This window comes from Tursiops truncatus, chromosome 3 (genome assembly GCF_011762595.2).
Source record: "Tursiops truncatus isolate mTurTru1 chromosome 3, mTurTru1.mat.Y, whole genome shotgun sequence".
Taxonomy (NCBI): domain Eukaryota; kingdom Metazoa; phylum Chordata; class Mammalia; order Artiodactyla; family Delphinidae; genus Tursiops; species Tursiops truncatus.
In genome coordinates this window covers 155,345,833-155,373,027 of record NC_047036.1, presented here as the reverse complement: position 1 = coordinate 155,373,027, position 27,195 = coordinate 155,345,833, and the positions used below count along the sequence as shown (strand labels likewise).

General features: G+C 50.8%; 1 protein-coding gene and 1 long non-coding RNA gene across 2 annotated transcripts in view; one reads left to right on the top strand and one right to left on the bottom strand.

Annotated features, from left to right (window-relative positions):
* The window catches only part of WNT3A (Wnt family member 3A), a 79,668-nt gene extending 67,766 nt beyond the window's left edge, over window positions 1-11,902 (bottom strand). The window contains exon 1 of the mRNA XM_019937394.3: window positions 11,622-11,902. Within this exon, the coding sequence (XP_019792953.1) occupies window positions 11,622-11,692 (71 nt within the window). The 5' untranslated portion in view covers window positions 11,693-11,902. The remainder of the gene's footprint in view (window positions 1-11,621) is intronic.
* Window positions 11,292-27,195, top strand: part of LOC141278373 (uncharacterized) — a 35,395-nt gene continuing 19,491 nt past the window's right edge. Inside the window, exons 1-2 of the long non-coding RNA XR_012331011.1 lie at window positions 11,292-11,632; window positions 12,600-12,738. This is a non-coding gene — a long non-coding RNA (uncharacterized lncRNA). The remainder of the gene's footprint in view (window positions 11,633-12,599; window positions 12,739-27,195) is intronic.

The window sequence follows — 27,195 nt, the reverse complement described above, 5'->3', positions numbered from 1 at the left end:
GGTCATTTGTCATGCAGTGAAGACTGAATATTCCCCATCTCCCTCCTCTGCTCATGCTGGCTCTTTTCTCTCATCCTCCAAGCTGCTCAGGCCAGAAGGAACTGAACCTCGCAAGGAGGTAGCCCCTCCATGTGTAGCCCAAGGGTCTGCCACCTTCAAGGGCTGGTTACCACAGCCTTTAGACAGCTCTTCCCTCCCTCCCCCTCCTCTGCTTGTGTCCCCAGCACCACCCCTCCTCAGGGACCAGTGCCTCTCTCTTGGAGGCTCGTTACTTCCTCCTTCAAAGCCCCAGGCATCACTTCTGCCACCACCTGCCATTAGCCACTGCCTAGCTACTTAACTGGCCTACCTGCTCCATCATCATCACCTGTGTGGTCCTGGCTCTGGCCCTGCCCACTATATGACTCTCTCCAACCTACACAACCTGGTAGGTGGAACCCCGGGGAATCTCTTGGACCAAGAATCTGGGGCTAGAGGAAGACACCTGACCAACGTCAACGAGTTAACATGGCAGGATGGGGTTTTGGCAGGTTGGCTTCCCAAGGCTCCCCCTTTCTAATATGCTATTATGCTCTTAAGATGTATTAAATACCAGTACACACAAGATAACATTTATGAGCAGTTATCTTGGTCAGTGTGGGCCACCACAGCAAAGAGTAGATAGGATGGCTGAAACAACACACATTCATTTCTCACGGCCCTGGAGGCTGGAAGTCTGAGATGAGGGTGCAGGCATGGTGGGGTTCTGGCGAAGGGTTCCTGGTTCACAGATGGCCCCCTTCTCGCTGTGTCCTCACATAGCAGAGAACTCTAGTGTCTTCTCTTCTTTTTTTTTTTTTTTTTTTTTTTTTTTTTGCGGTACACGGGCCTCTCACTGTTGTGGCCTCTCCCGTTGCGGAGCACAGGCTCCAGACGCGCAGGCTCAGCGGTCATGGCTCACGGGCCCAGCCGCTCCGCGGCATGTGGGATCTTCCCAGACCGAGGCACGAACCTGTGTCCCCTGCATCGGCAGGCGGACTCTCAACCACTGCGCCACCAGGGAAGCCCTCTTCTCTTCTTTTAAGGACACTATTTCCATCATGGGGACTCCACCTTCATCACCTCATCTAACCCTAATCCCCTCCCAAAGGCCCCACCTCCTAACACCATCACATTGGGTGTCAGGGGTTCAACATATAAATCTGGGGGAACGTGAACATGACAGAGAGTAAGATAAACATCATATTAATAAACAAATCCCACACAGACACCATTAAACCCAAAGACACAGAACACTATTGGTCTCCCTGATTCAATATGACCCTGTTTCCAACACAGAACAATCACTGAAGGGCGATGTGTGTGGTGGCCCCAATCTGTCCCCTGGCTGGTCAACTTTGCCTGTTACTTTGGACCCTTTGCACCTTGGTTTCCCCAGCTATCATGCCAGGTAGCTGGGTGACAGGTGGGTCCTCTTAAGGTGGCCCCTGGGCAGGCAACAGTGCACCACAGAACCTGTCAGAAATGCAAGTTCCAAGGCAGTGCCCCCCCAGACCTGCTGGATCAGAAACTCGGGGCTAGTGCCCTGTTTTGTTTTTTTTGCAGTACGCGGGCCTCTCACTGCTGTGGCCTCTCCCGCTGCGGAGCACAGGCTCCGGACGTGCAGGCTCAGCGGCCACAGCTCACGGGCCCAGCCACTCCGCGGCACGTGGGATCCTCCCGGACTGGGGCACGAACCTGCGTCCCCTGCAGCGGCAGGCGGACTCTCAACCACTGCGCCACCAGGGAAGCCCTAGTGCCCTGTTTTGACAGGCCCTTCGGGGGTTCTGATGCTTGCTGGTGTTTGAAAACCACCAATTCTGGTATCACTGAAGGTAAGCCCAGCTTTGAGTCCTGGGACTTTGAGTCCAAGGAGCCTCCCAAGGCTTCAAGTCCAAACCCTTTGGTCTGGCAGTCAAGGTTTTCCTTTGGTTTCTGCTTCTGAATCCCAAGGCTTCCAGAAACTTCCAGTGCTGCTCTTTGAGAACACGAGGTCTGTTATAGAGGCAGGGGAGAGCGCACTCAGCCAGGCTCAGGACGTGAGCCCCCGCCCTCCACAGCCCCGTCTGTCTGCATGGGGCTGCCCACTTGCTTCCCTTCAGTCCAGTGTCCCAGAGCCAGCAATAAGCAGGGGCCGGACCCCACATCTCTCTTCCAGAGGTGGTGAAGATCCTAGAAAGAGCAAGGTGGTGACAGACGAAGGAAGCAGCAATGGTGAACATTCCAGAAGTGTTGTGGTGGGAAGGGGGATGTTGAGGCAGGGAATGGACTGCCCGTTTCCAAACCCTGAGGAGGCAAAGTCATGGTCTTCTGTCCAGTGTTGCTAAGAGGCGTTCTCTGGAGGGGTAACAAGCGTGGACCAGGCCTCATTGAGCTCTCACCTGGGTGTCTGGGGCTTCAGGTTAATTTTCCAATCTCCCCCTCAGCCTCTCACATGCTTGACAGGTGTGCAAACTGGGGACCAGCAGGATGTTCTACCGACAATGACCTCAGGGGTCGCTGGCCCTGCCCTAATGGGCGAAAGCTGCGTCCTGTGGCCTCAGGGAAAGCCAGGCAGGAGGGGGCTGTGCTGCCCTTCCCTTGGGGTGGTGGGCCTGGGGGCCTGACTTAGGGCCACTCACAGGAGGGGTGGTGGTGCTCAGGTGAGCGCTGGGGGTGGGAACCCCATAATCAGTCACCCCTCCTTTACCCTCGGGCCCATGTATTGGGTCACCGTGAGGTCCTGACCTTGCCTTGGGATCACCATGCATCTCCTCCTCCTCACGGCCATCGCCAATGCAGGATGTTCTACCGACAATGACCTCAGGGGTCGCTGGCCCTGCCCTAATGGGCGAAAGCTGCGTCCTGTGGCCTCAGGGAAAGCCAGGCAGGAGGGGGCTGTGCTGCCCTTCCCTTGGGGTGGTGGGCCTGGGGGCCTGGGAACCACAGGGCCATGAAGGCCCTGCCCAGTCTGCGGGCAGAGGCCAAGAGGCCAGCCTGCCCTCACTGCACCCATTTCCTTCACCCTGCACTTGGCCACCACAGTTCACCCTACGAGGAATTTGTTCCATTTCCCTTGTTGCTGTCAACCCTGAAGTGCAGGCTGGCAACCAGGAAACACCCACACCCTCACCTTCAGCCGCCCCCTGGCTGGGAGCTAGAATTTTAAATGCTCAACTGGATGTCACATCGGATGTCCCGAAGGCCCCTAAAAACCAGATTGTCCCAAACTGAATGCACCCTTCCCTGCGCAGATATGGGAGGACCCCCCCCACCTCCTCTGAGCCCTGAGCCTTTACCCCAAATTCCAACTCTGGAGAGATCCTCCTTGCAGGGCCATCCACACAGCAGAAAGGGCCAATGGTCAGGCAAGCAGATTGCAGCACGCTCACACCACAGGCCTGAGTAACTGCTAGCACCAAGGCTGAGAAGGCCCCACAAATGCAAAATGTTTAATGGGAGATGGTACGCCTTAGAAAACAGACCACGATCTTCTCTGCACCCTGTTATTATGATCATGAAAAATGTGTGAATGAAATAAGAACCTGAAGTGAGGAAAATGCCTGTATTAAGTTGGTAAGATGATGAACTTTTTTTTTTTCCAGGTTTTTGTGAATGCTATTGTTGGTTAATTTTTTAGTACTAATTTTTTTCTCAGTGGGGGTACTATTTTCAACCCAAAGCAACCATGTGTGCAGTTTGCAAAGTGGCTCCTAGACTCTGGTTCCAGCCTGTGGCTGGGGCCACGTGAGCCACGGCTGCCTCCTGAAAGTACTAATGGTTTTTCTCCCTCCTCCCTGGTTTGCTCCTGTTGAGGACTGCGCTGTTGCACTGTTGAAAGGCCAGGCGCCTTGCCAGGCAGTCTTACTCAAGATAGAGCAAAGGCGCTGGCTGTGACATGCAGGGGAAGGAGGCCACTCAGGACCCAGCCTGGGCCAGCTTTGCCCCAACCTGAGCTGACGGCCTTCACTCAAGCGGATTTTACCGTAAATGTGCCGTGAAACCAGAGGACAGAAGGCTCTTCTTGTGGACAGAGGCTGGGGGCAAAGGCAGGACCTGGAGCAGGCCCCCTCTCTGCCCGCCCCTGCCTGGCTCCTCTGGGGGTGGATCCTCAACCGGAGAGGCTAAGTGCCTGTGCACCGTTACCTGGCAGATCTTAACGGAGTCATAGGCTCTTAGTTTTCTTGAGTGCTGGTTTGATTTCTTTTTGCAAGACCAGCAAACACAGGGTACCTGTGCACTGTGGGCACAGCTCTGCCCTTGCCTGTGGCTGTGCGCATTTTGGAGGGAGAGCTGGGACTTCACAGCAATTCTCAAAGAGAGAGGGGTTCTGGGGAGAGGACAGCTTGGCTGGGCCTGGAGGGCAGGATGTGGTCACCAGCTGTATTATTCACTGAATTAACTGTTTTTGCCCTTCCTTCCTGGGCCTCAGTTTCTCCGTCTGTCCAAGGAGGTGCTGGACCACATTCTATCAGAGGCTCCTGGAGGGGAAGTGAGCAATGGGCATGGCAGTTTCATTCACACCTTGGCGGGGCTGGGGCACATTCTGTCCACACGTCATCCGGGGCCACCTCTCCAGGAAGTGCTCTGTGCTCCCAGCCCTGCTAGCCGCCCTCTCTGGACCCTGCTGAAACTTGCCACTCCTCATGCACAACCTCCCATGTCTGAGCCAGGAGGGGCCGCTCCCAGAGAGCAAGGCCACATCTTCTCTTGTCCTTCGAAGGCACAGATCTCTGCTCAGTCCTCATCTGGGGGCCCCTGTTCTGCACTCTGCCTGCAGGGCCTCTGCTGAGGAGGACCCTGGCTGGTCTCATGGGTCTTCCCTTTGGTGACACATGAGGATTCTAGAGTGCCTGTCCTGTCCCAAATTGCTGTTTTCTAAGGTCAGGGCCTCTCCACAGCTGGACCAGGTTGCTGTCCTGAGACCAGAGGCCCTGAGTGTGGGGCTGGTTGCCCTGTGGGTTGATGGCTACCCAGCTTGATGGGTAGGCTCTGTCCTTTCTGGATGGAGCTGTCCAGGAGGCTTACAGGACCCAGACTCCCCCAAGGGTGCTCACCTGCCCCAGAGCCCTCCAGCTTCTGCCTTCTCTTTCTACCCACTATGGCGTCTCTGAGAAAAGCCCACATGCCTCCATGCTCTCTCTCTCTCCTGCCTGGAAGACCCCTCCCCAGGAGCTGGAACACCTTTGGCGATAGGAGGGCCCACGGGGAGGGGTCCCAGGACCTGGGTCCCTGGTGTTGGGGGCCATCTCTTCCCAGCCCCTGGGTTGCATGGCCCTGCCTGCAGCCCTCCCAGCACCCCCTCCTGCCCCAGCGGGCCGAGCCGGGATTACTGACACATACTTTGCGCAAGTCCCAGCAGGCGGGCAGAGGCTCCCGTGCCCGCGGCCATGCATTTGCCCGCTTCCCTGGGCGGCAGCGGCACGTTTTGTCGGGGATGGAATGTGGAAGCACCAAAGTGTGAGACACCTCCAGGGTGTCACCTGGAGAGGCTGGGAGGGAGACCGAGGCAGAGCTGCTCTGGTGCATGGTGGGGACCCAGCCCCAGAGCCGGGGCTCAGTCAGGGGGATTGTAAAAACAGTCAGCTGTGTCCTCATGTCCCCAAGCACAGGCCACCTGATAATTTCTGTTTTTAACAGGAAAGATTCCATCCATTCATTCCTTCATTCATTTGTTCAACCAAATCTTATCTAGGAGCTACAAGGGGTGAAGGGTCAAGAGGGGAGGAAGGAGAACAAATACCCCATGGGCTTTCACAGCATGGTGATATAGGTGCCGTCCTTGTGACAATTCTACAAAGGGAAGGACAGGTTCCCCTGGGATCAGGCAGCCTGGCCAGAGTCAGAGCCTTACTCTCCATCTCTTCATGTCACCCCACAGCGTCCAGCCCAGCCAGGTGAGGAGTGAGGAGGCGGGTATAGTCAGATCCAGGACCAGCTGAGCGAGGCTAGGGGCAAGTGTGATGTGATGCAGGTGCACTCGGTGGGGAGGGCATGCTGCTGGGGGGTGGCGGGTAAAGGCATGTCAGGATGGGGTCATCGATTGCTGTGTAACTGTGAACCAAACTACCCCAGCTGTGCCTGGTAGAGTCTAGGGGACTTAACCAGGAAGACTATTAGCTGCAGTGCTGACCACGGTGGGGGTGGGGGGAGGATGTGGGCCTTGTAAACCTCGGATTCTCAGCCGCTGACGTGTCCATGGGAACCCTCCACCCAAAGCAGGCTGCTCCTTCCTCAGCCTCTGTTTCTACCTCTCCGGGGATGGGCAGCTCACCACCACCACTCTCAGACCCAGGAAGCCTTTCCTATACTGAGCCAAAATTGCCTCTTGGTCACCTGTAGCCTCTGCTCCCAGCCTTTGCTGGAGCCGCACAGAAGTCCAGTCCTCCTTCCCCGAGAGCCTCTCACACACTGAACAGCAGTGGGGGTCTTCCCCTGACACTTCTCAACAATGGGTGGCTCCAGTCCTTCAACTACACTTAAAAGGGGCAAATACAAACTCTGGCATTTGGTTCCAAAGCGCAAATGGCAAGTGCTGGGTGGCAAAGCCTTGAGGGGATGTGGTCCATACGGACGATCCCAGACTTGGGCGCAGCAGGGGTTGCCTACCGTGGGGGGCTTTGGCTTCTCAAACTAGCTAGAGAACTTGGTTTGGTTTTTTTTTTTTAATTTCTAACCCATTCTTATAGATGACATTAAAATGCTGCACAAAATAATACATTTAAAAAACTGCCACAACTGTTCCCAAACACGTATTTTCAACTTCAGTTCTTATTTCTCCATGGACAACCATTCACGGATGGGCTGTGGTCTGTGGACTACATTTTGAGTATAACTGATACTTTCATGGACAGGTGGTACATCCAAGCCCTGGTTGCCCTGTCCCGGGCCACACCTGCAGGATGGTGGCAGAGCCCCTCTGGAACGAGGCAATTCCTATTCCTGCAGGCTGGAGATTTGTCATTGGGACCCACCGCGGAAAGTGTGGTTTTTACAACCCCTCCAGACTGTATTCCTCCTCAACTGTATTTATTCACCCTCTTCCCCATCACAAAGAATTCCAGCAGGCTTGTGCAAATAAAACAAAATTATTTTTTAAAAAAATGACAAGAAGCCCAGTAAAATGCAGGGTTAGCCAGCTTGGGAGAAGCTGCTGCACCTGAGCCCCAGACAGAGTCCCAAGTGTTGAGGTGGCCAAGTCAGAGAGAGCTGGATGTGAGAGATGAGTGATGCTCTTGTGCTCCGGAAGGAGCGTGTGCCGTGGTGGGCTGTCAAGGAATCAAGATGATGGGTATTGAACTTGGTGGTACCAAACAAGCTTTCTGACCACATATGTTTTACCTATGGTTGTTTCTAACATTGCTCCTCAAGACAAGGATGTGCATTGGTGGTTCTGCGGAGGAACATCGTTCCCAGCACCCTGAGATCCTACAACGCTGGGGGTGTCGAACTGGTGTCTGGATTTCTCTAGTTTCATAGGCTAGCCACTACCATCACCAGCCTCAGAGCTGCAGAGAGAGGCAGAGAGAGCTAGAGACAGAGACAGAGGTAGAGAGGGATAAATACAGACAGAGACAGAGACAGACAGGGACAGACAGACACACAGAGAGACAGAGAGATAGACAGAGACAGAGAGGTAGAGAGATACAGAGAGAGACAGAAACATAGAGAGAGAGGGACGGGCAAACAGGGCAGAGTGAGAAGGAAGGACTGGAGGGAGGGACAGGGCTGCCCTGGGGAGGGACTCGCAGTGGTGCAGGCTCACAGAGGCAGGGCAGCTCAGGAAGTCTTGCTTGCTTGGGCCCTGCCTGCCTGAGAAGCCTCAGAGCCTTGCTCAGCCCTACCAGGTCCCGTGTCATCTGACACAGGCAACCTCTCACCTTGTGTGGCTGCTCGTCCCTCCTCCTCCTCAGCCCCCACCTCACCCACCCTTTGAGGCTGTGGGACCTGGGCAGTGCCTCCAGAGCCCTTGTTCACTCTCCCTGAACTCCACATGCACCTTCACCCCCAAACAGTGCGTCCCACTGAGGGAAGCCTGTGTCCCACCCGGGACTGAGAAGACCCCTGGGCCTGAAGAACCAGTGGGGCTGGTGCCAGGAAAGGCTGTGCAGAGAAGAGGTTCTAGAAGGTGGGGGGCAGGTGACAGCTGAGCTGGCCTTCCTTGGGGTCTGGACACATTCTCAGAGCAGGGTGTCTGCGTGCACATGAGTGTGGGGTGCCGGGGACTAAGGAGGAGGGTGAAGAGGCAGTGAAAGGTGGGAGAACCAGAAATGCTGCACTGGGAGCATGTCTCAGGCTACTGAGCTGGCCCAGGGGTGGGAGACGACGGGACGTGAACATGGGAACTTCCCGGGCCAGCTGGGGTGATGTCCACTCCAGGTGCCACTCAGTGCTGGGGAGCCCTAGGTCCATCAGAAACTGGTGAGGAGCTGGGTGGCAGGAAGGGGGTCCCGATAGGGAAAGGGGGACCGGGCTCTCTGGGCAGGTAAAAGCACTGCTGCTGGAGCTCTGGGGGCAGTGAGGGTATGGGGTTAGAGCGGAGGGTGGGAGGGCAGTGAGAACAGAGGCAGAAGATGGCGGGAATGGAGCACTGCAACCTGGGGGGGGGGGGAAATGAAGGGGCCTGGCCCCATGGTGAGGGGGCAGGGGAGAAAACAGGCTGACCTCCAGGGCCCTGGCTAGGCCACAGGGGGATCACAAGATGCCCTCAGCCCAGACACGGGAAGTAGGAGGCAGGTGCCCAAAGCACATCATGGAGCACAGGTGCACACTGGGTATTGGTCTTCACCCCTTGACCACGATGCCTGTTCTGTGTTCGCTTGGATCCTTCTGATCAATTCTAATTAAACAAGAGCTCAGTCTGGACAAGGGGAGTGAGGGGGAGGGGGCTAGGGCCTCCCTGTAGGTTTGCAGTACATGGCCCTGTGAGGAGCTGGCGTCTGGCCATGCTATGCCTCTGGGGTCAGGTGCCCAGGCCTCTGTCCTGTCACCTCCCAGGTCTCTTCTCTGGATCCCACCCCCCACCCCGTTGTCTGTCACACAAGGAGCACAGACCTCTTGGAGGTCTCCTTAGCTTTCAACATTCTGGTCTTAGGGCTGTCTCTCTGTGCCTCTGTCGGGACCTGCCTTTGGACCTTGAGCATCTAGTGTGAAGGACACTCTTCCGAGACGGTCCCGGGGAGGCAGTTGGCTCTTTAAATTCCCACAGGATGCAGCACCACCTCCTCCTCTCTTTCCACCAAGACCACACCAACTTCAAAGCCTAATTACTCCCAATTTGGGTTGTTTCCTTGTTTCTCCAGGTGAGGAAGTCCCTGTCACTTTCACTTTCATATGCGAGGAGCTGGGGGTGGGGTGGAGAGAAGTGATGAGAACAGTGGCTTTATTTTGGGGAGGGAAGGTGAAACAGAATACCAATTAGGGAGGCTGAGTGTGAAGGTGAGAAGTTACAGAGAGAGGGTCTCCCTCCAAGGCCTCACTTGGGGAAGGGAGGGAAGTGGGAGAGGGGGTTGGCAAGAGAAAGAAGGAGCCACCTGTGGGAAACTCCATCAGGTAGGGTATGAAGATAGAAAGCCTTCCGCCTGCTATGAAACTCCATTTCTTTCTCTGTGAGCCCTCCTTTTCATTACGCTCATGTCCACTGTGGAGACACCACGTCCTTCCTGTGTCCAGCCTGGGGGCAGAGGGGAGGAGGAGAGGAAACTGCTGGTCCTCAGTAAGCCCTGAGATTGTGGCCACCGAAGATGCTTCTTCCCAGGAAATAAGAGAATCACTGAATGTGAGAATCCTATGGAGAGCAAAGTGTGGGGGGGTCCATGGCGCCGTCTTCCCTCTGGGGCCAAAAGGTTGCTCTAGACTCTCGATTGGGTGGGTCACTGACCAGGAGTCGGTGGGGAGGGGACGCCCCTCCCCACGGATCTGGAGAATGCCGGATACACCAAGCATGTCCCAGGATCCTTTCAAATGGAACACATACGGCCCAGGTGGAAAGGGTGACATATGTGTGTTGAGGGGAGCAAGGTCAGGGACACTCAGGGCCAAAAGGACAAAGATTCCACCGCGTAGGGTGGCCAGAGGCTGGTGACACGGCCCTCGTTTATGGAAGAAGCGCAGGGGCGAAAGGGCTTCCACTAGCGCCCAGGAATGCGGCGGCGGCGGCGGGTTCTAATTAGAAGCCTGCGCGGGAGCGGGCGGCCGCGGGGCTCTCTCAGACGCGCTCCCTTGGTTCCCCCGGCGTCAGTGTCCCCGCGTCAAGAGGCACGCCCGCTGCATCCTGTGCTCCAGAAGACGACCGGGCGCTGCAGGTGCCGCGGGGTTGCGGGACGCGCGGGGGTCCCCGAAGCAAGTCCCCGCCGCCCCGCCACCTCTCCCAGGCCCTCGTACCCGCCGGTGCCTCCTTCTTGCCCCGCCCTGTCCCGCCAGGCTGCGCCTGGACCCGCGCCCCACACCTAGGGCGCCCCCGCTCCTGAACAATCTCGAAGAGAAAAATTATTATCGGATTAGATGTACTTCGGCTCACTCAGTCTCCCCCCGCCCCAACTTCCCCTCGGCGTAATTATTATAATTCCAGGCAAGCCGTCGGAGAGAGTTCCTGGCTGTGTGTGTGTGTGTGTGTGTGTGTGTGTGTGCGCGCGCGCGCGCATGTGTGTGTGAAGGCTTGTCTCCGATCTGGGTCTCCTCCAGCGGCGCGCCCAGGCCGCTCGGCTCCCGCATTCCCCCCAGTTGTGTTCGTCAAATGTTGGGCATCTCAAAGCGCCCCTCCCCTCTCCACTGGGGAGCCGGGGTGGCCCTTGCCTGTGGGAGCTCTACCAAATTCGCTTCCCTCCTCCCCTCATGATATGTGCTGCAGACCCTCAGGACCCTTCCCTTGGTTTATCTGCACTTCCATCGCCAGATTTAGGAGGGTCTCACGGGAATGTGTCTTGTCTGGGGTGGAAGACGGAACGCCCCAGCCCTCTCAGATGTGGGTTCGCGGAGCCTCTCACTAAGGAGCCTTCAAACGCGATGCTTTCTCCCTCTTTACCTCTCCAGAAGCCCCTCCTTAGCATCGCGGTCGGGACAGCGGCAGGAAGGCGCAGGAAGGCCGGGTGCTGGCCCCAATGCGCCCGCCACTCCCGGCCGGGTCCCCGCAGTCTTTACGTAACTACGCTGCTCCGAGCTGTTCGGTCTTGTCTCACTGACTTTGTTTTAAGGTGTGTGTGTGTGTGTGTGTGTGTGTGTGTGTGTGTGTGTGTGTGTGTGTGTGTGAGACATGTCCTTAAGGAAAGTCTCAGGCGGATCTCCCTCTCCCAGCTCGCCCTCCTGGCTTCTCTTGGCCTCTGGTGCCCGAGCTTTCATGCCATCTGTGCTGTCCCACTTCCTGCCTCTCCCCAGCTCACTGCTCGCCCCGTCCGACGCTGGGAGCCCCTCTATGCCCGAGGGATCAATGTCCGCGGAAACTCCGCCACCCGCGTCCCAGCCCCGGCCCGAACAGGTCGAAATTGGCCGCCAAGGAAAACAAACCACCCTCGGAACAGGAGGGCTGGGCAGAGCGCGGGCTCTGGGCCACCGCGGGACCCTGCCCGAGGGGACGGCGGCTGGGGGACGCACAGAGGCCGGGGAGAACGTGAGGAAGGCTCACTCACCACCAGATCGGGTAGTTGCCCAGCGCTTGCTTCAGGCCGTAGAGGAATATGAAATATCCGAGCGGGGCCATCGCCGGGCGGGAGATCTCGGAGGGCCAGGAGTCCGCCCCGAGAGCGCGGGCGCCGGAGCGGGCCGGGCCCTGGGAGCTCGCGGGCGGCGGCGCTGGGCCCTCCTGCGGCCGCGGGGTGCGCGGGGTGCGCGGGTGTGCGCGGGTGTGCGCGGGTGTGCGCGGGTGCGCGGGCTCCGAGGGCGGCGCTGCGCCAGGTGGGACGGCGGCCGGGCGGCGGGCCGGGGCCCGGGGCGGCGCGGGACGGCGGGGGCGGGGCAGCGCCGCGGGGGGCGCCCGCCGGGGCCTGGGCCGGGGCGGGGCAGGCAGGGGGCGGGCGGGGCCCTGGGAGCTAGCTCGGTGACGGCTTCAGCGCGGGCCCCTCCCGTGGCCGCGGGGTGCGCGGGGGTGCGCGGGTGCGCCGGCTCCAAGCTTTGCGCTGTGCCAGATGGGCAGCTGGCCTGGCGGCCGGACGGCACCCAGGACTGCATGGTCCGCAGGTATCCCCTCCGACCTCCCGGGCCGCGCCCCCTCGGGGCTCATGGGCGGCTCCTTAGGTGTGGAGACCCGCGCGCCCTGCGCTCACCGTGCGACGCGCTGTCCAGCTCTCGCTCCTGCCCCTGCTCTGTCGCGCGCTCTGTCCCTTGCCCTCTAGGTGGTCGGGCTGCGCCTCCCTTTCGTCCATCTCCTTGCTGGGGTTCCGTTCGTCCGAGGCTTGTCTCCTCGAACGGCCCCTTGCCGATCCGCTGGGAGCTGGGCCGATGGCGAGCGGCCAGAATGGGGGCGGCCTGTCTGGGGACAGCTGCTGGGTGGGCATCTAGGGTGCATCTAGGGTGCAGCCACGTTTCTGAAAGTCACTATTGGGAAACAGTCCAGCTCTGTTTAGGGCCCAGGTGTTGACGGCTCCTCTTTCTCCCCTACACCCCACCAGGAAAGGGAACGGCAGTCCTGGTGCTTCCGGTCCCCAGGGACAGTGTAGCCGGTTAGCGCCCTGGCTCTGCGACCACTGACCGCCGAGTCTGCCCAGGGCTGCTGGCCTCTTCAGCCAGAAGGGATTTCTGACAACTTAGGTAAGCCTTATGATTTTTGCTGATGGAGAAAGGGAAGACCAGAGAGGGAAAGTGACTTATCCAAGGTCACAAAGAGTGCTAGCCAGTTCTCCAGCTCCCAGTCCAACGCAAAGCTCTGTTTGCATATTCACCTGCAGCCCAGGGAGAAAGGAGCCAGGGTTATTTGGGGAGAGGAAGAGGAAGATCCAAGTCGAGATGTCTTCCCAACTTCCCTTCTCTCCCCCACCTTGTGCATTAGCAGGAGACCCAGTCAGTCTCAGTGATTGTGAAGAAAGGGTAGCAGGAATCCATGTCACCGTTTCGCAACTGAGGGGAGGAGAGCCGTGAATAAAAATCCCCACTCCAGGCTCTTCTATGATGTCTCTTTTCAAGTGGACATCAGCTCCTCCACTGCGCCTGAGCCTTGCCTCACCATGTGACCTGCAGAATGTGGGGGCCCGATGCAGAGGCCACTGGCCGGCATGTGGCTGCTTCTCGGGGCAGGGAGTGACTCAGCAACCCTCCAGGTTTAGGCAGTGGCTGGAGAACAAGAGGCAGGCCGTACCCCACGGCATGCTGCCCCTATCCATCTTGGTTTTCCCATCTGTAAAGGGAGCCTGTGGGGTCCTGTGGACTCTGGACCAGGGGTCACCTCGGTGACTGCATCAGGGACTCCTTCCCAGATGTGGAGGGAAAGCCATTCTCTTTCAAGGAATGTTCTCTTTTCTCTGCACTGCCAGTGGGATCCAGTTGAGTCTACGCATGCCTTGTCCTTCTACCCCTCCTCTGAGTCACTGTGCCCCCTCACCTGAAGAGGGAAGGACGGAAGAATTCTGGAATGAGGCGGGGTGGGTAGTTAGCTCGTCTTCCCCTGGACTTCCCCTCTCTCTCAGTGAAAATCCCACCCAATTATCGCATTACTGGGGACTGGGCTGTGGGAGTGGGGTGGGGGCCAATCCCAGTGCAGCAGGCTCCCACCCCCGCCCTCCCAACTGTGGGGCCCTGGGATTAGAGCTGTTATGAGGAGCCCCCTAGAGGCTGCTGGCTCCTCACACACAAAGGGCGGTGGCTGTGCCCTACCGAAGGACCAAAGGACTGGCTGTCCCGCTGTGATGGGCTCTGCAGAGAATGGAGCAGGTGGGCGCTGCAGCCTCAGTCCTCCCTCCTGCCACCGCACTTGCCAGGCCCCTTCTTTCTTCCTTTTGCTGCTTTCTTCTCCGTCATTTGGTCCCTGCCCTCTGCCTACACTAGGTGGTAGGCAGGGAGAGTAAGCTGGGCACCCTGAGCGTGGGGGAGCCTCCCATGGTGCAGGGAGAGAGAGGGAGAGCTGAGAACTGCCCCGCTCCCACTCCCACGTGAAGACTCCCAGTTCTTTAGAGTTCCTTGAAAAATGTGCATCACAGCGCTCCTTTGGGAGAGCTGCAACCAGGGCAAGCTGCATGATGGCACTGGTCTGGAAGCTTCCAGAGCTGGCCCTTTCCACATGGTGATCTTGCAGGGCGCTCTTCCTTTGCCCCCATCCTGTGGTCTTTTTGAAAGCTTTGACCTCAAACAAGCCATGTGAGTGCACAGAAGAGGGGGAGCAGGGATCTCCAGACAGGTGACGGGACCTCGGAGAGAAGGCTGGAGAGTGGTGCCACCTGAGTCTGGATGGCAGGGGCCTCCAGCCCTCCACAGACCCTGTGAGACTTACATAGAGGTTACGGCATGGGGGAACGGGGGTCCCACCCCATTTTCTGGGCATGATAGAAGCTCCCTAAGTCTGTTTCCCAGAAGCCCAGGAGCATGGGGATGGGGGGCCATCCCCAGGTTGGGGTAGAGAGAATGCAGGTGCAGGAGGGGGATGTTTCTATCATAACTTGAGTGAGTGGGATTCTTTCCTGCTCCCTGATGTTCAGCTGGAAATTCTGCAACCTGACTTAAGGATAGAGTCAACCGGGTGGTGTGGCATGCCTTTGCTCCACGCAGCTGCTCACCCTGGCCATGGAGTCTGGGCTCCCTCCCTGAAGGTGAAGGGGAGGATGCCTTCCTGGCAGCGCCCTCTGCTGTCACACAGAGGGAGCTTCCATGACGGACCCTTGGTCACAGGTCTAATTCAACATTCTGAAGAATTTATGGATGCCCCTGGAGAAAAGATCTTTTTTTTTTTTTTTTTTTTTTTTTGCCTCACCATAGATCTTCCAGAGGCCCCTTTGGGGCTGTGTTCCTTCCAGAATAGTCCTGGAGGGGAAGGACGGTATGGTCCCAGGAGCTTTGGAGGCCCCTGCTGGGAGGTGGGGGAGGGAAGGCAAGGACCTGGTGTGGAGGAAAGAGGCCAGATGAGAGGGCACTTTGCTTTCTGAGGTAGTGAACTGTCATCTGTGGTAGCATTTGAATCCCTGCCTGGTAAGTATTAGGTAGTGGTCCTTCCTGTACTGGAGAGAAAGGAGCCAGACTTTCAGACACTAACTGCCTAATTATTCATTCACTTCCTTCTTTGCTGAAAAGTTGAGGGGAGGCAGGAAAGGCTCTGGGTAGTCAGTGGCTGGAAGCTGAGGAGCTCTGCAGCTGTCACCTCAGAGGGGCCACAAGCAGACAGGATGAAGGTCTAGGGTCAGAAGAGCGGGTGTTCTTCTTACCCCCAGGCCCATTTGGTTCTAAGCCCCTTCTGGAAGCTTCCCTGACCTGCCTGGGGGGCTGTCATTCCTGGAACACCTGCTCTTCAGGGGTGGGGTGCTTGTACTCAGAGGCAGACTTTCTGTCCATGCTCTGTCATTTTTTTCACAGTGCCCCAGGCCAAAAGAAATGCCTAAAAGTTTTGTTTAGCAAATAATTAGGTCCAAATAATGTATTAATTAGTAGCTCTTGGGAAAAGAAATGTTTATAAGTTAAAAGAAAAAATACTATTTTTGTTTCATTGTCACATAACTGCTGTTACTTACCAATGGGAAGTGTGTGCCTGCAGCCCCAGGGAGGACAGCTTACTTTCTGTTCTTCAGCAGTTTTCATTTGGTACTTGTTTTTTTCTTCTTCCGGTACGCTGGCCTCTCACTGTTGTGGCCTCTCCTGTTGCGGAGCACAGGCTCTGGACTCACAGGCTCAGCGGCCATGGCTCACGGGCCTAGCCGCTCTGCGGCATGTGGGATCTTCCCGGACCGGGGCACGAACCCGTGTGCCCTGCATCGGCAGGCGGACTCTCAACCACTGCGCCACCAGGGAAGCCCGGTATTTGTTTTTTAATCACAGCAAAAGCCAGAAACTCAGCTTCACAAAGGAATGTGCCACCGTCCAAGCTGAAACAGAACTGCCTGGATCCAGTAGGTGTCTGTCCTACAGAGAGGACCATATCACCACGTGTTCCTTGAACATTTAAAATATCCTGCAGTACCCTGGGAATTTGCTGTGGCACCCCAGGGTGCCTTGGCACAAAGTTTGGGAACCATGATTCTTGGGTGGGCCTGAGATGCATGGGTCATCTTGGCTTTTCTGCCTCCCCCATCCCCTTCTTTGCTGCAGGTGCACCTCTTCATGTGTCCTACCTTGTGTCTAATCCTGCTGTGTGTTCATTGGCTCTTACTATTGTCCACATCTTTCCATTTTAGTCTGTAGTTTTGTTATGTTCTAAGAGCCTCTCCTCTCCAGTTCAGATCCCTGGTGAAATTTTTGCCTCCTCTTGTCTCTCTGGAAGGTTCTCCTTGTAAAGACAGGCTGTTGGATCAGATGACTTCCCCAGTGCTCTTTGAGATGGTGACAATACCAAATGCTCCGGGTGCCCAGGGCTCTGCCCAGTACTGTGGGGCCATGGTCTCACCCAGCACCCGCTAGAAGCATCTGTCTCTGCGTTCTGGGCAAGGAGGCTCAGTGAGGGTTATGATACAACTCTCCCCGGGTCCCCAGAGGGAGTCAAGGAAGGATTGGGGTCTCAGTCTCTCTGAGACTTGTGTATCTGGAGATAATGTGTTCCTCACAAGAGTAAGTCCCTCCAAGATTTGAATACTGGTGGCGGGACTCATAATTCTGAAGGCTGTGTGGCAGGAGCCTGAAAAGCTTATGGCTGGGATGGAGAGGGCATGCAGGGAGGCATGTGTCCACAGGAGAGCAAACTTGGTCTGTGTCTGCTCATGTTTCTGAGCTGACTCCTGTGGATGAAGGGTGAGGTACCTGTTGGGCTGGGTTACCTGCCCTCTGGAGTCTCTGGAGAGAGCATTTGCAGAGGATTGAGGAAGTCCCTTTGAGAACAAATCCATCTGTCTCAAGATACCGTCCCATAGCTGGTTCTCCCCTCACATGGTTACCTCTTCTAAGTTCCCCTGAGAGTTCCATTTTGATTTTGATCAGAGGGTCTGATTTATGGAAATGACTGGAACCTTAGGTCAGCCCCCTCTTTGCACAGAGAAAGTAGGCTCAGGGTGAGCAGCAGAGAGTGAGGATGAATGCACCCTGGTTTCTAGATCTCATACCCCAGGGATTCTTCACGCCTTTCAGGACATCTGCTCCTGGATCACCAAGCACCCAGCCTCTGGATGTCGAATGGGAAGCTATCATCAAAGGCTTGTGGGACAAATATCCCCCATAATCCAGTCTCCAGTGTGCAGCCCTACCTCATGTGTCTTTCTGTGTTAGCACCCTAACCTTCCATCCCCTCCACTTAGGACCTGGAGAGCAAGAGACATGGCTGGTCCTATTCTGGTTCCAGGTTGCATTATTCTTTTTGGTTTTTTTTTTTGGCCACACCATGCAGCTTGCGGGATCTAAGTTCCCCCACCAGGGATTGAACCTGAGCCACTTCAGTGAAAGCGCCGAGTCCTAACCATTGGACCGCCAGGGAATTCCCAGGCTGCATGATTCTTGAGCCTGCTCTCCTCAGATGGACAGAGGTGGCCTGATGTTGTGGGAATTGTGGATCTCTGTGTGGGGAACGAAGGGAGGGTGGAATCCAAGAGTCATGGAAGTAGGGCTACTGAGTTTTCTAACCTCCTAAGTAGCCACGTGGTGAATTCTGCTTAAAGGAATGAATGAACTCTCTAAATACTGGCAGCACTCAGTCATAGAATCATGAGGCCCAGAGCAGCTGAATAAGTAGAGCCGTCAGATCTCGGCATCATTTGATTCTCAAAGCAGGAAGCCACCGATAGAGCCGTAGAACCATAAGAAAAAAGAATTTCAAAATCAACGTCGTGGAATTTCTGGAATCCTAGACTCTCATCACAACAATTAGGGTCTGTAGATTAATTGTCCCAGAATCTTGGCTTCCTGTGGGGCCTAGAATCCTGACTCTGAGGCCTCGCTCACTTGTAAGATGAGGGTGTTATATTATCCCAGCCATTCTTTTGTTTTTTAAAATTTATTTTTATTTTTATATTTATTTATTGTCTGCGTTGGGTCTCTGTTGCTGCACGTGGGCTTTCTGTAGTTGCAGCGAGCGGGGGCTATTCTTCGTTGCAGTGCGCGCGCTTCTCATTGCGGTGGCTTCTCTTGTTGCGGAGCACGGACTCTAGGGTGTGTGGGCTTCAGTAGTTGTGGCTCGCGGGCTTTAGAGTTCAGGCTCAGTAGTTGTGGCACATGGGCTTAGTTGCTCCGTGGAATGTGGGATCTTCCCGGACCAGGGCTCGAACCCATGTCCCTGTATTGGCAGGTGGATTCTTCACCACTGGGCCACCAGGGAAGTCCTATCCCAGCCATTCTAATGTGCTAAGTTCTGTTGCGACAGCCTCCCTGTGGTGCCATTAGTGTTTGAGGGGCCACCTGCCAAAATTCCGCTTCTAGGACAATACTGCCACCATGTGGAGATGTTGAATGAGGTGGTACGGATGGGACACCTGGGGCCACTCCTAGGTCCCTCACCTGCAGTCAGTGCCCAGCTGGGCACAGCTGTGGGTGGAACAAGCCTCAGCACCTCCCCAGCCTTTGGTGTTCCCAAGTCTTGAGTGCAGATGATCCTCCTCCTGGTAATGGCAGTGACCACAGTCCCCGGCTGGTCTGCATTAGGCAAGCTGGGTGATCACTTGGTCCCAGAACCACCTGAGAAGCGGTGTTACCATCCTCAGGACATGAGTCAGAGCTGAGGCCTGGAGGAGTTGAGCGCAAGATCCATGGGGCTGGCATTCAGAGGGTTAGGGTTAGGGACTGGGTGCCTCCTACGCAGCATCTTTCCTGCCTCTCTGTAGCCCAGGCTCACAGTCTGCAACTCCCTCTGCACTCGATTGCCCTCTCCTTTGGTGCACTGAACCCTCAGCATAACCTTCGGTGCCTCCATCAGTGATGGTGGGGGAAGAATATGCACCATCGGCTGCCATCTCCCTGGGCTGAGCGAGGCTGGGGTGTTACCTTCCCACACCTCCAGGTCGTGGTCAGTGGGTCAGGAAAGGTGAGGCGTGATCATGGGAGGGAGGGGAGGGGGGCTGAGGCTGTCCAAGGTCTTCTCTGACCACTCCCTTCCCCTCTTGCTGTTCTCTGGCTCCAATGAGACTTGACAAAATGTTTCCTACGAGGCCATCAGCCTCTTGGTGGGCCTTTTCCCTACCTCCCTGCTCTGCAGAGCCTTTCTACCTAGCATCCCCACCTCCCCCTACCAGTGCAGCTCCTTCTGCCTGCTCTCAATAGGTATCCCTCCTCTCTCATGTTGTCCAGAGGGTTGTACTGGGAAATCGAGGACATCAGCGTTCCCCATATGACCTGCTGTGGGGCTTCCATCTCTCCTGCCTCAGAGGATGAAATTTCCACCAGCCCAGTTCATCCAGAAGTTTCAGCAGACGTTTGTTCTCGTTGTCTTCAGGCTCTTCTCTCTCTTAAATCTTCCACCTGCCCTCTAGACCAGCTCTTTCCTCTTAGTCTAGGAGATAGATGCTATTTAAAATGATATTGTTTCTTTCAATTTCTATTTCCATTATCTGTTGCTAGTACATAGAAATACCATTGATTTGAGTACATTGATCTTGTATCCTTCCTAAACTCACTTGTTAGTTCTAGTGTGGTTTTTTTCATAGATTCTGTAGGATTTTCTCCATAGACAATGGTGTTGTTTGTGAATAAAGACATTTTTACTTTTGCCTTTCAATTCCGGATGCCTTTCAGCTCTTTCTTGCCTTTGTGCATTGGCTAGAAACTCTAAGACAATTTTGAATAAAAGTGGTCAGAGTAGATATCCTTGCTTTGTTCTTGATAATGGGGAACAGGCCCACAGTGTTTCATTTAAGTATGATGTTAATGGTAGGTTTTTCAGAGATGTCCTTCATCAGGTTGTGGAAGTTCCCTTGTGTTCCTAGTTTGCTGAAAGTTTTTATACAAATGTCATAATTTGTCAATTGATTTTTCTGCATCTATTGAGACAATTATATGGTTTTTATTTTTCAGTCTGTTATTTTACTGAGTTATATTAATTGATGTTCAAATGTCAAACCAACTTTGCGTTTCTGGGATAAATCTCACTTGGTCATGATGTATTGTCCTCTTTACATATTGTTCAACTGGATATGCTAAAACTTAATTAAGAATTTTTGCATTTATGTACATGAGGGATATTGGTCTGATATTTTCTTTTTTTTAATAATATCTTCTTCTGATTTCGCCATCAGGATAATGCTGGCCTCATAGACTACTCATGAGTGTTCCCAAATCTAATTATCTAGAAGAATTTGTGGAATATTGCTATTATTTCTTTCTTGAATGTTTGGTAGAATTCACCAATGAAGCCTTTTGTGCCTAAAGTGTTCTCAGGAAGAAAAGTTTTCTATAGGAAGGTTTGTAACCATCCATTTAATTTCTATAATAAATGTAGGGCTATTTTGGTTATCTATTTCTTGTTGAGTGAGCTTTGATAGTCTGTCTTTTAAGGAATTTGTTCATTTCATAGAAGTTGTTAAATTTATTGGCATATAGATGTTAATATTTTTTATTTTTAATATCTGTAGTATCTGTGGAGATGTAACCTTTCTAATTCTTGGTATTATTAATTTCTCTCTCTTTTTCCTTATAAGCCTGGCTAGAGTGATCTTTTCAAAGAGCCCATGGTTTGAACCTTCCTGTGATCTCTTCCTAAATTTCTGTGGGTTTTGGATTTGTTTTGCCTCCACAAATGTATGAGGCAATTCTAATAATAAATAATAAATAAATCTGTGTTCTAACTTCAGGGACTCCAATTATACAAGTATTAGTCTGCCTGAAGTTCTCCCACAACTCACTGATTCACTGTTCGTATTTTCAGCCTTTTCTTCTATGCTATGTCTTCTAGTTCACTAATATTCTTTTCTGCCATGTCTGATCTGCCATCAGTCCCATCCAGTGTATGTGTCATCTCAAATATTGTAGTCTTCAACTTTAGAAGTGTGATTACCCTCCTATGTTCCTTGTCTCTACATAACCTGTTCAGTTTTTCCTCTACCTTCACAAATATGTGAAATCCCTACAGTCATTGTGTTGATGTGCTTGTCTACTCTTTTTCTCATCTGTCTCACCTGTGTCTATTTCTATTGCTTGATTGCTTTTTCTCTTCATTATGGGTCATTTTTCCGCTTACTTGCAGGTCTGGTAATTTTCAATTGAGAGTCAGACATTGTGAATTTTAACTTATTTCGCTGAATACTTTTGTATTCTTATAAAAATTCTTCAGCTTTATTCTGAATACAGTTAAGTTACTTGAACACTTCTTCTGACGCTTTCTTTAAAGCTTTGTTTGTCAGGACCTGAGCAGGATTTAGTCTAGGGCTAACTTTTCCCTAGCACTGAGGCAGTGTACTTCTGATGACTCCATTTGACGTCCTCTGAATTATGAGGCTTTTCCAGTCTGGCTGTTGGGAACATAAACTGTTGCTGACCTGTGTGAGCTACGGAGATTATTTCTCTGATTCTTTCAGGTGGTCCCTCCTCTGGCTTTGAGTAGTTTCATCGCATGTATGTGCTGATCAGCCGTCATGGATGACTTGAGGGAGCCCTCTGCAACTCTCAAGAACACTCTCCATGCGGCTCTCTCCTCTCCAGTGCTCTGTGTTGTGAACTCAATCCAATCTGGATTCTTAGACTCCCGACTCTGTATCCTCAGCTCAGGAAGACCCCAGGCTCCTTCTGGATCCTTCTCCCTACCTCAACGTGGACGCTCCCCAGACAGTCAACTGAGCAATTGTAGAGCTGACCTTGCTCGCTTTCCCTCTTTTAGGGATCACTGTCTTGCACTGTTTTCACACTCACTGTCTGTTGTTTTATGTATTTTGCCCATTTCTTTTCTTTTTTAGTCTTTGTTGCTGTTGTTTTAGATAGGAAGGTAAATCCACTCCCTGTTACTCCATGGAAGCAAAAATCCTGATGTTATTCATTCATTTAAATTTTTGTTCTACTAGTGGGTGTGAAGTGGTAGCTCACTGTGGTTTTACTTTGCATTTTTCTAATAACATTTGTATATCTTCTTACTTTGAAGTATCTGTTTGAGTGTTTAACACACTGTTTTATTATGCTGTCTTTTTACTTTTGATTTGTAGGTGTTATTTATACAGGCTGGATGCAAGACCTTTGTCACATATGTATATTGTGAACATTTCTTCTCTCTGTCTGATGCTTTGCATTTTTATTATCTCAACATTGTCTTTAGATGAACAGAAGTTTTTTTTTTTTTTTTTTTTTTTTTTTTTTTTTGCAGTACACAGGCCTCTCACTGCTGTGGCCTTTCCCATTGCGGAGCACAGGCTCCGGATGCGCAGGCTCAGCGGCCATGGCTCACGGGCCCAGCCGCTCCGCGGCATGTGGGATATTCCCAGACCGGGGCATGAACCCGTATCCCCTACATCGGCAGGCGGACGCTCAACCACTGCACCACCAGGGAAGCCCTTAGTAGCTTTTTTTTTTTTAGAAGTTGTTTTCTTTTTTAGTTAATTTTTATTGGAGCGTAGTTGCTTTACAATGTTGTGTTTGTTTCTTCTGTACAGCAAAGTGACATATATATAAATAAATAAATATATATATGTCTCTACTCTTTTTTAGGTTCCCTTCCCATTTAGGTCACCACAGAGCATTGAGTAGAATTCCCTGTGCTATACAGTAGGTACGCATTAGGTATCTATTTTTTTTTTAATCGCTAATGTAAAGTTTTATTTTCTTGATCCATTCTTTAATTTTAAAACAACACTTTAAAGATTATAAATTATAAAGATATTAATCAATAAAACAGTTCAGATATAAACTTTAGTTCATGCATGAGAAAACAATTGTATCTCACAGTTTGTATTCTGTTTCACTGTTTTAAATTTTAAACAAATAAATATTCAAAATGGTTGCATAGAATGAAAGAAATGAAACAACACACATTTTGTTTCTTGTCTCTAATCACTGTGGTATTATTGTTTATTTAAAATCTACTGTTTAAATGTAGAAATATACAGTACCACAGGGGTTGGAGACACAAACTATGCCTAGAGCAAGCTCATGTGATTCTGAACATTTATGAATTTGCTCTTGAAGTGAACACATATAGCTGAATTTGAAGTTCTCTGAGTTAACTTTCAGGTAGATGCAATGTTTCTTAAAGGGGAAGTACTGAAAATGTGCTAATTTGAAACTTACATACATATTATTAAAATTTAGGAGTAACCATGGTCATTATTTAGAACTTAGACCAAAATATTTGGGGATGGAGGAACATTTTATCACTGATATTTTTCAGAATTGCTGGTACATGGTGATCATTAAAAGTAGACCAACTTTTATTTGCTTTAAAACTCTGTACAGACAATATTCTCCCTTATTGCCCACACCCAGGGTAGGTGGACATCCCACTGTTCATGACTATTTAGTTATGGGACAGATTCTAGTGCAAAGGGGATGCAGAAAGAGGCTCACTTGGCTCTTCAATTTTCCCATAAGATTTTTTTCTTTTTTTAAAGATTGAACAAGATACAATCTTTCAGAGTTTTCAAATCTCCAAGAGGGAGAGAGCCCTTCTGTCTGGGTTATCAGGAAATGCTTCAAGGAGGAGATTGAATCTCCTCCTGTCCCAAACTCCTCTCCAGGGCAGATCTGGTCCTCCTCCCATTATCACAGTATAAAATAATTAGGTATCTATTTTATATATAGTAGTGTATATATGTCAATCCCAGTCTCCCAATTTATCCCATCCCCTTCTCCCCTTGCTAACCATAAGTTTGTTTTCTACCTCTGTGACTTCATTTCTGCTTTGCAAATAAGTTCATCTGTACCATTTTTCTAGATTCCACATATAAGCAATATTATATGATATTTGTTTTTCTCTTTCTGACTTATTTCACTCTGTATGTCAATCTCTAGATCCATCCGTATTGCTGCAAATGGCATTATTTCTTTCCTTTTTATGGCTGAGTACACATGTACCACATCTTCTTTAACCACTCCTCTGTTGATGGACATTTAGGTTGTTTCCATGTCCTGGCTATTGTAAAGAGTGCTGCAGTATCCCATCACGGAGCACAGGCTCCGGACGCGCAGGCTCAGCGGCCATGGCTCACGGGCCCAGCCGCTCCGCGGCAATGTGGGATCTTCCCGGACCGGGGCACGAGCCCGTGTCGCCTGCAACTGCGCCACCAGGGAAGCCCCCATGCATCCTTTTGAATTATAGTTTTCTCCAGATATATGCCCAGGAGTGGAATTGCTGGATCATATGGTAGCTCTATTTTTAGCTTTTTACGGAAAGTCCATACTGTTCTCCATAGTGGCTGTACCAATTTGCATTCCCATGAACCGTATAGGAGGGTACCCATTTCTCTACATCCTCTCCAATATTTGTTGTTTGTAGATTTTTTGAAGATGGCCATTCTGACCAGTGTGAGGTGATACCTCATTGTAGTTTTGATTTGCATTTCTTTAATAGTTAGTGATGTTGAGCATCTTTGCATGTGTTTGATGGCCATCTGTATGTCTTCTTTGGAGAAATGTCTATTTAAGTCTTCCACCCATTTTTCGATTGGGTTGTTTGTTGTTTTTTGATATTGAGCTGCATGGGCTGTTTGTATAATTTGGAGATTAATCCTTTATCAGTTGCTTTGTTTGCAAATATTTTTTCCCATTCTGAGTGTTGTCTTTTTGTCTTTTTTATGGTTTCCTTTGCTGTGCAAATGCTTTTAAGTTTAATTAGGTCCCATTTGTTTATTTTTGTTACTCTAGGAGGTGGATTGAAAAAGATATTGCTGCAATTTATGTCAAAGAGTGTTCTGCTTATGTTTTCTTTAGGAGTTTTACAGTATCTGGCCTTACACTTAGGTCTTTAATCCATTTTGAGTTTATTTTTGGGTATGGTGTTAGGGAGTGTTCTAATTTCATTCTTTTACATGTAGCTGTCCAGTGTTCCCAGCACCACTTATTGAAGAGACTGTCTTTTCTCCATTGTATATTCTTGCCTCCTTTGTCATAGATTAGGTGGCCATATGTGCATAGGTTTATCTCTGGGCTTCCTATCCTGTTCATTTGGTCTATATTTCTGTTTTTGTGCTGGTACCATACTGTTTTGATTACTGTCACTTTGTAGTGTCGTCTGAACAAGGGAACCTAATTCCTCCAGCTCCGTTCTTCCTTCTCAAGATTGCTTTGACTACTCGGGGTCATTTGTGTTTTCATGCAGATTGTAAAATTTTTTGTTCTACTTCTGTGAAAAATGCCATTGGTAATTTGATAGAGATTGCACTGAATCTGTAGATTGCTTTGGAGAGTATATTGGTTCTTCTAATCCAAGAACATTTTATATCTCTCCATCTGTTTGTGTCATTTTTGATTTCTTTCATCAGTATCATATGGTTTTCTGAGTAAAGGTCTTTTGCCAACTTAGGTAGGTTTATTCCTAGGTATTTTATTCTTTTTGATGATATGGTAAATGGGACTGTTTCTTTAATTTCTTTTTCTGATCTTTCATTGTTAGTGTATAGAAAGGCAAGAGATTTCTGTGCATTAATTTTGTATCCTGCAACTTTACCAAATTCACTGATGAGCCCTAGTAGTTTTCTGGTAGCATCTTTAGGATTTTTTATGTATAGCATCATGTCATCTGAAAGCTGTGACAGTTTTACTTCTTCTTTTCCAATTTGGATTCCTTTTATTTATTTTTCTTCTCTGATAGCCATGGCTAGGACTTCCAAAAGTATGTTGAATAAAAGTGACAAGAGTGGATATCCTCATCTTGTTCCTCATCTTAGAGGAAATGCTTTCAGCTTTTCACCATTGAGTATGATGTTAGCTGTGGGTTTGTCATATATGGCCTTTATTATGTTGAGGTCGTTTCCCTCTAAGCCGACTTTCTGAAGAGTTTTTATCATAAATCGGTGTTGAATTTTGTCCAAAGCTTTTTCTGCATCTATTGAGATGATCAGATGTTTTTTATTCTTCAGTTTGTTAATGTGGTGAATCACATTGATTGATTTGTGTATATTGAAGAATCCTTGCATCCTTGGGATAAATCCCACTTGATCAGGGTGTATGATCCCTTTAATGTGTTGTTGGACTCAGTTTGCTAGTATTTTGTTGAGAATTTTTGCATGTTCATCAGTGATATTGGCCTGTAATTTTCTTTTCTCATGATATCTTTGTCTGGTTTTTGTATCAGGGTGATGGTGGCTTCACAGAATGAGCTTGAGAGTGTTCCTTCCTCTGCAATTTTTTGGAAGAGTTTCAGAAGGATAGGTGTTAACTCTTCTGTAAATGTTTGACAGACATCTCCTGTGAAGACATCTAGTCCTGGACTTTTGTTTGTTGGGAGTTTTTAAATTACAGTTTCAAGTTCAGTACTTTTGATTGGTCTGTTCATTTTTTCTATTTCTTCCTGGTTCAGTATTGGAAGGTTATACCTTTCTAGGAATTTGTCCATTTCTTCTAGGTTGTCCATTTTATTGGTTTATAGTTGCTTATAGTAGTCTCTTATGAACCTTTGTATTTCTGTGGTGTCCATTGTAACTTCTCCTTTTTCATTTTAATTTTATTGATTTGCGTTCTCTCCCTTTTTTTCTTGATGAGTCTGGCTAAATGTTTATCAATTTTTTTTATCTTCTCAAAGAACCAGCTTTTAGTTTCATTGATCTTTGCTCATGTTTTCTTCATCTCTATTTTTTTTTCTGCTCTGGTTTTTATTTTTTTCCTTCTACTAAGTTTGGGTTTTGTTTGTTCTTCTTTGTCTAGTTGTTTTGGGTGTAAGACTAGGTTGTTTATTTGAGATTTTTCTTGTTTCTTGAGGTAAGATTGTATTGCTATAAACTTCCCTCTTAGAATTGCTTTTGCTGCATTCCATAGGTTTTGTTTTTATTTTTTAATTTTTAAAATTATTATTTTATTTGATTTTTTGGGCTGCTTTAGGTGTTTGTTGCTACATGCGGGCTTTCTCTAGTTGTGGTGAGCAGAGGCTGCTCTTCAGTGTGGCGCATGGACTTCTCATTGTGGTGGCTTCCCTTGTTGCAGAGCATGAGCTCTAGGAGTGCAGGCTTCAGTAGTTGAAGCCTGAAGGCTCAGTGTTGTGGTGTGCAGGCTATAGAGTTCACAGGCTCTAGAGCGCAGGTTCAGTAG